Source organism: Citrus sinensis, chromosome 1 (genome assembly GCF_022201045.2).
Source record: "Citrus sinensis cultivar Valencia sweet orange chromosome 1, DVS_A1.0, whole genome shotgun sequence".
NCBI classification, from domain to species: domain Eukaryota; kingdom Viridiplantae; phylum Streptophyta; class Magnoliopsida; order Sapindales; family Rutaceae; genus Citrus; species Citrus sinensis.
In genome coordinates this window covers 16,106,741-16,115,296 of record NC_068556.1, presented here as the reverse complement: position 1 = coordinate 16,115,296, position 8,556 = coordinate 16,106,741, and the positions used below count along the sequence as shown (strand labels likewise).

The window sequence follows — 8,556 nt, the reverse complement described above, 5'->3', positions numbered from 1 at the left end:
ATGGTAATACATATTGAGTCATTTTAATGGCACTGTTTAATGGGCCACCAATAAAAAACATTAGAAAATTGGTTGCTTGCATGACCTAACAATGTTGGATTGACACCAGCAAAGGCTCCAGGATTCTGGGTGCTTAATGAATCGAATGCGGCAAAACAGTTTCCATCGACACTAAAATCAATACCATGAAAGTTATTTGCAATGAAATATCCAATAATGCAATAATTAAACACATGATAAAGAACTTGGGACATACCTTAGTTGGGTGCTATCATTCCTTTGAATAGAACAAGTTCGTGCTGTATGCCCAACTTGACGACATTTTCCACACTTTCTAGAGCTTTCTGCTACACATTTCCCTTTAGACATAGCGCCCTTGGTTTTTTCAACTGCAGGATTACGAAGTTTTGTTCCCATCCGCAATTTTTTATTTGGGAGACCGTCCTGTTCAGCATGTTGTTCATAAGTTAATGTTAGCCGATTGATTTCTACCAACCCATTTTCATAGGCTTCAACGTTTTTTGCTACATTGTAGCACATTTTATTGCAGGCTGCAGACAATGCACTAAATCTAGCCACCTCTGAAACATCGGTGTCAACTTCTGGTTTTGTGGTCCTGCAAGTATTGTGCTCCTTGGCTTTTTTTGTCCATCTACGAAGAACCATATTGTCATGAATCTTTTCAATTTGTTCCACTTTCAAGACATGAAACATATGCCTACAAGGAAGCCCAACAGACTCCATCATTTGACAAGAACACTGTATGTGGTTTTCTTGTAGATTGTGGATGACATTCCAACATGTTGTAGGTGTCCCAAATTCAGTCACTATGTACAATGCAACATCGACAGCTTTGACAGTTTTTACTTCGATGACCGCTCCTTCTCGCAGCATCTCATCTCTAACCTTCAAAAAAACTCTTAATGGGAACAATTGTGCAGCATGTTTCTCCAGGCTCTGTAAGTGCGTTCTTAAGACAGGAGTACTGTATTTGGTTTTGAACTCATTGGATGTTTCTGTGGTACGAATATTACGGAGAGCACGATCGATTTGTCGCACAAACTCATACAATTTTAGTTTATGTTGGACAAATCGGCTAAGATATGCATTCATACTTTCACTTCGTTGAGTGCTTTGCATACCAACAAAGAATGTTCCTCTAAGATAAGCTTCCGCCCAATTGCACCGCTTCGAATACATTTTCTATACCCATGCATGATGTTCAAGTGCGAATTCAGCCACTACAGCTAACCATTGGGTTTCAAATTCAGCTACCGTCATAGGTGTCAACATCAAATCACGAAATTTTCTCGTAAAGTCTTCGTTCTTCAAATTAGCCTGCGCATTGTGCTCAAGATGCCAACAACAAAGACGATGGATGCACCCGGTAAACACTGTCTTTATTGCCTTCAATATTGCCTTGTCACCATCAGTAATTATAGACACGGGCATTCGGTTGCCCATAGTGGATAGAAAAGTTTGTAGCAGCCACGTGTATGAGTCAATTGTCTCATCAGCGAGCAAAACAAAACCGAAGACCATTGTTCTGAAGTGATGGTTTGTTCCGACAAGTGTAACGAGGGGTTTATGATATACATTAGTCTTATACGTTGCATCGAATGCCAACACATCACCAAAACAGTGATAGTCATAATGAGCTACACAATCAACCCAAAACAAATTTCGTAGTCTATTTTCATCATCTAGTATGTACTCAAAGCAAAGCCCAGGGTCATGTTCAGATTTTGCCGCAAAGTATGCTATAGTTGTGTCTGAGTCAGAATCTCCAACCTCAGCACGAGTGGAAGCATCTAGCGTGTTTTGCATGTCTTTGCGTGTGAACCTTAGGCTTTGAGGCCCCTCTACCTGATCAGCCATGTAATCCATGAATTGGCAAGTCTTCACACCAACATGCCTTAATGCCTTTGCTTGTGCAAATTCTGCATCAGTAACCTTTCGATGTGAACGAATGAGATGAACTTCATTAGTAGAAGCCAAATGATGGTTGTGCTCAGGCCTGAATTCTTTGGCGATGTATTTACCAACTGAATCATCGTAATTCACTCGAAATGATGCCCGACACCCGGTTCGTGTTATAGGTCGTGGTTCTCGCACCCTACTGCAGTTTTGATATTGTCTTTCATCTCTTACCCCTTCGAAATGACAAACCCAACGTCGAATTGTGATTCGTCCAGACTTTTTTCCGCGCCGTATATCATCTTTCCTTAACACCAAAACCAAACATTCGGGCATAATTGCTATACCACAGTTCTGCATTCTCTACTGAGTCGAAATGACTGCCAAGTACGTTCGATGCTTGTAAACCAACCTTTAGAGCAATGGATATTCCTAGGTTGCTGGAACTATGTGGGCTACTCATATTTAACCCTTGTTCAACCAAAACCTTGTTAATAACATATTTCACACCCTATATCTTAATAATTTAATATAATAATATTAATGAAACCAACTATGGGAGCACAAATCTACTACTTAAATTACAGCACATACCTTTGTTGGAGAGAAACTTAACTTATGGAAAGTTGAAAACTAGGCACCATAGATGTTGAACGAGATTTTAGAACATAGCATTTGGGACTATGTTTTGGAGTGACTGTGTTTTTTGTGAAGAAGTCTTGGACATGAGCCGTAGGATAATCTCTCATTAATGGAGGGAAGGTGAGTTTTTCTTTCAACATATTTATTGCAAACCTAACCAACCAAACGTGGTAATTTTTCATCAAGAGACATTCTTGCTGTCAACTACCGGATAACCGGTTGTGAAATCCGGTTATCTGGATTTGAGTGACAGCAAGAGACATGCTTGCTGTCAAAATCTGGATAACCGGATTTCACAACCGGTTATCTGAATTTGAGTGACAGCAAGAGACATGCTTGCTGTCAACAACCGGATAACCGGATTTCACAATCTGGTTATTCGGATTCAAGTGACAGCAAGAGACATGCTTGCTGTTTGAATTCGGATAACCGGTTGTGAAATCCGATTATCCGGATTCGAGTGACAGCAAGAGACATGCTTGCTGTCAAAATCTGGATAACCGAATTTCATAACCGGTTATCCGGATTCATGTGACAGCAAGAGACATGCTTGCTGTCAATAACTGGATAACCGGTTGTGAAATCCAGTTATTCGGATTTGAGTGACAGCAAGAGACATGCTTGCTATCAAAATCCAGTTAACCGGATTTCACAACAGGTTATCCGGATTCAAGTCACAGCAAGAGACATGCTTGCTGTCAACAATCGGATAACCGGTTGTGAAATCCGGTTATCCGGTTTCGAGGGACATGATTGTTGTGAAGTATTAACAATGCCATTAAAGTATTAACTTTTCTTTATCTTTCTTTTTTTTTATTTGGACTGTGATTGGTCTCATTTTTTAGAGGGATTATATTATAATAAATCTTTGAAAATTTTGAATAGATAAAAGCCTAGATAGACCTAGAGGGCAAGCAAAGTGAATTTCATCAGGGTCACTTTACACTTCATATTCATTAATTTTCTGCATTTCATCATCAAACTTTGAGACATTTACAAATTTTTTGTATAGAATATACGCACATACAAATACCTAAATGTATATGACACATGCATGTAGAAAAGAGAGCGAGAGCGAGTCAATGTATATGAATTGTATGAAGAGGAGGTTAAATCCAATTGTTTAATTTTAAGCAATGATAACGATGAAGAAAATCCTGAAGGCAAAGAGGAAATCACAATGGAGAGCACTCTAAACAATCACTGACTTTGTGACGACTGATGGGTTATAAATAATAATCAGACAGCAAATGGATTTGATTACGAGGCATTTCACACTTAGTGAGTACCAATTATAGGTGTTGACATTATTAGTTGCATACGATTGTCTTTGTGTTTTTAGCACAATATATAATTCATAAAATTTAAATCCAGTTATTTCTTAGAGTTCTATAAATATTACTAAATAAATATTGAATATTGCTATTAGGAAGACAAAAGATTAAGCCCATTTAATTTGATCAGTCTTGTGCGTAGAAAAAATAAAAATACAAATAAAAAAGTGTCTGACGAACGAGTGAATAGATAAATAATGCACTAAAACCAAACAAGAAGAAGTCACCAATTCTTGAGTCATCGACAACTCCGAAGGCCACACTTTGGATGTCACAAGTGAATAGAATTTAAATAAATAAATAAAAATAATTTGTTTCTGACTCTTTTTGCATTAATTTTCTTGTGGATGAGCAAGGGAGCATGCGCATCAGAAACTACATCAGATGGGCAAACAGCTCTAGCAAGCTGTTGGAGAATGACAAAGCGAAAGGATTATATTGAAGCTACAAAGCAAGGGCAAGAAACTAGCAAAGACCGGTTATGCATTGATGTCCTTGAGAGAGAAATGAGAAGGAACTCCATGTCTGGGAACTTGGCACTGTCATCAGAGGTGATGGCTGACGATTTCCAAATGAAGCTGAACTATCTGGAAAATAGAGGTGATATTTCTTTACTGGTATTAGTTCATCACCTTCTCAGAGTTTGTTCATGGCACACTTGTTTCTACCGCTTGTTTGCCCCTTCATCTTAGCATCTCAAACATTGCTATAAATGGGATGATAGCACAGTCTACGCTTGTGCTATCATCAAAGATTTTTTGATAAACTGTTATTCTTGTTATTTGGAAGTGAATATTTTCAGTAACTAGAACTACGAAGCATCTAGATTGATCCATTTTATCATTCTCAATACCTATAAAGGAATGTTATAGAAAATTGTTTCCAAAGAAAACTGCATGTGTTTTGAATTTGTCTTTGGAAGCCACTAATTGCTTGGAGAACATTGTTAGCCAGTCGTGATTCCATCCACTTTCTTGGATGGATAATTGTGCATCCATATGATCTAGGCATGTTGGTTTGGACTGAACTAGTTTTTAATAATCCATATGTCTGAGGAGAACAAAGTATCACAATAAGACAACGAAATACCAATAGCTATTAACTAATTACCAAGCAAACTGACAAGAACCAAGTTGGTGGATGAAGAGCATTTGAAAAAAAAAAAACATTTTCCTCTGGGATAGTGTTGGCAAGACTAAAATGGTTTCACGTAGCCAAGCAATAATATCAGCCACAAGATGTACTCTAAATACTAGAAGATTAAAGCAATAATATTAGCTCTTTGTAAGTTCCAACTTTCATTTTGTTTAATAATAGATATCTATTTTTATTTTTAGCTTTACTTAAAGTGGTGTCCTTAATCTATTTTTACATGGCAACGTGGAATACTACTTTGATTTTTCAACTCATTCATATTTTATTTTGAAATTTTATTTAATATTAGATATTACTTTAAAGAATCAAAAACGGACTTTCAAGCCAATCAACAAAATCAATACACACTGCTACTGCAATTGCTTTGCTTTAACTCTTTCTGAATGTGAAAACATAAAAGTTCTTCTAAAAAAATCTTAATGCAAATTTGGCAAATAAGAAAAGAGAAATTATTATAGCTAGATTCTGAGTTTTGAAACCCAAGTAAAATGCATTTCACTTATTTAGGCTTGAATTTTCTTATTTACATACCAACCATATTCCATTGTAGCACTTCATCATATCAAGACAAGTTTAAAAGCATGCAGTCCAAACAGCCGGGACAAAATTTAAATTACATAATATCAGTATACCTGAAGGAGATTTGACAACATTTTCTTAAGACAAACTATGACTATGAACTGGCACCCCACACACGGATCCTCTGTTCAATTGGAACCCGGCAACATGGACATGTAGCTTTCCCAGACTCCATAATTGTCACTGCAACTGGCACACAAAACTAGGTGCGCACATGGCAAGAAAACAATTGAAACTTCATCTTTCAAACAAATTATGCATTCCCTATCACAATTGGTTTTTTTTTATCTCAGCCGATGAGGCAGTTTGCTGTTTTTTCTTGGAGACGAAACCGGATAGCCGGTTATTGAAACCAGAAATTCAGATTCGCGTGGGTAGGTCACTGCCCACAACCGGTTAGCCGGTTTGTAATTTCTGGATAGCTGGATTTGCGAGTATATAAACTGTTCATCTCCTCCTTTATCTTTCGGTAAATCGGTTAGCTTTCTCTCTCTAAAATCGATTATTCCTCTCTCGTTTTCTCTCCAAAATCCATCATTTTCACATGTTTTTTATGCAAATGGATCCATGAAACTTGATTCGCATCCGTTCTTGTATCGAAAATCATCCTTCAAACCCTTTTTCAGCCTCAAAATCAATAGATCCAAAATCGATTCTAGGGTTTCAGCTGAAACTTCTCGCTCTAGATTTCTCCCTCTGAAGCCGTTTTTGATCGAAATTGCTTCTCAAAATCTATTTCCATCCTTATTATCTCCCTTCTCATTGATTTATTTCACTTCAAATCAAACAAACCCACCATGTCAAGCTCACGGCCGGTTCGAAGAAAAGGCAAAGAATCGGTTCAACATACCAACCGGTCACGACAAGCAGGGGGCACATCCAATCAATCCAACTTTGAGGCCACACACTTTCCGAACCATAAACATCTAGCCAAACGATTTCACCAACAGTTCATGACTCGTGAGGTACTCTAACCCTTTTTTGTTTTACCGGATTAGTTGAATAATCTTAGTATTAGCAATAGAACTTTATTGCAATTGTTGGAAGATTTTGGTTGGCTTAATGCAATTATTTTTGAGGAAAATGTATATCCCGACTTGGTGAGAGTGTTTTACTCGAATATGGATTGTTCTGCAGAGAAAGAGAATCGAGTAATCACCACAATTAGAGGAGTTTCGATTGAGTTTGATGATTCGGAGTTGAACTCTATCCTAGGAACTTTCGATGATGGCCTAGAAATTTTTTCACCTAGGAAACCTGCTGATATTGATGATTATGTTCATATTGATGCTGTTAAGAATATATGTCGTCGTATTGACCTTTCAGATGACGATTGTACTATCCATTTTCGCACCCAATGTCTTTGTCTTCAAACTCATATATTACTTCGTTTTATTCAGAGTATTGTGCTTCCTAGATCAGGCCTTTTGGATGAGGTTTCTCATATGGATGTTGCCTTGATTGATTGTATTCTTAGACATCGTCCAGTCGACTTAGGATACACCATTGTCCGAAACATGCTTAGTATACCTAAGTTGATTACTCGTTCCCTTCCGTATGGTCATTTCATCACCCGAATCCTCAAATACTTTAGCGTCCATATCCAAGAACCATCATGTAGGCCATCTAAGAGCATTGGGGATGAGGCTGTTAGTTCTTTAGGTTTTGAGTGTCGTAATGGCACTTGGGTAAAAGTCACTGATAATAAGTTCACCTTTCTTGCTCCAAGTGATGATCGACCACTTAATGCTGTGGTTCCAGCCCATCAGCTACCTATTTTTTGACTTTCATTTCAGGGTCAACGTAGACGTCGAGCTCCTTCAGTATCTCCCTCGGCTCCTGCAGCCTCTGCACCTTCTTTACCACATCCCGAGCCTCCTACTTCTGAAGAAGTTACTCTTCAGCAGCTTATGGATGAGGTGAGGACACTCTCTGTGCGGCAGACTGAGTTTTACCAGCAGCAGCAGCAGCTTATTCATGGACAACGCCTCCTCTTTGAGCACTTCGGCATTCCATATTTGTATCCACCTCCATCACCACCATCCTCACCACCTCAGTAGTCTCTTATGCTTGTATTTGGACACACCTACATTTCATTATGATTTTGGATTATGGATTTGTTTTAAATGACATGGATTTGTTTTGATTGTTTGATATTTCATGGATAATATGTTATTTCCGTATGCTTTGGATATTTTTGGACTAATGTGCTGCATTGAGATTTCGATAACAAACCACATGTGTTGATTAAAAATAGATTTATGTATTGTGCTTTTACAATAAGAATATGTTTTTATGGAGTTAAGTTGTTTTTCATAATCTTTGATTTAAATAAATTATTGTTTTGAATTTTAGATTTGGACCTATTTGAAAATATTTAAATATTTTGGGTCATTCTATAATTTCTAATATTTTGGATCATATCTTAATTTCAGAAAGTTTTGAGTTTAATAAAGTAATAATTAGAAATTCTAAAATTGAGAACCAATTTGAAAATTTTTATAACGTTTTGGGTCATAACATAGTTTCATACATTTTTTAGGTCAAACTGTATTTTTAAAACATAATTAATTGTAACACTTTACGTAGAATATACAACTTATCACGTAAAGCTGGCAACATGGACGTCAAACATGAACCGGACAAGAATATTCCGAAATATTCTTTATTTTAACTTTATCCAAAACATGCAACATCTAACGTCAAACATGCAATCGGGACGTCAGATATGCAACAACTGACGTTAAACATGGAACTTGCAACACTTCACGCCAAATATGTAACTTATCACGTCAAGTTCGCAACTTCGACGTCAAACATGAAACGGACGAGAATATTCTAAAATATTATTTATTTTAGCTTTATCCAAAACATGCAACATCTAACGTCAAACATGCAATCGGGATGTCAGATATGCAACAACTGACGT

General features: G+C 37.2%; 2 protein-coding genes across 2 annotated transcripts; both read right to left on the bottom strand.

The window, feature by feature from the left end:
• Positions 1-23: 23 nt before the first annotated feature.
• Positions 24-1,200, bottom strand: LOC107177947 (protein FAR1-RELATED SEQUENCE 5-like). The gene is made up of 2 exons (XM_052443905.1): positions 257-1,200; positions 24-171 (listed from the first exon to the last, which is right to left on the bottom strand). The coding sequence occupies exons 1-2, from the start codon at positions 1,198-1,200 to the stop codon at positions 24-26; spliced, it is 1,092 nt and encodes a 363-aa protein (XP_052299865.1).
• A 3-nt stretch (positions 1,201-1,203) lies between these two features.
• On the bottom strand, positions 1,204-2,277 carry LOC127903632 (protein FAR1-RELATED SEQUENCE 5-like). Its single transcript, XM_052443904.1, has one exon. The coding sequence runs from the start codon at positions 2,275-2,277 to the stop codon at positions 1,204-1,206; it is 1,074 nt and encodes a 357-aa protein (XP_052299864.1).
• Positions 2,278-8,556: the final 6,279 nt, after the last annotated feature.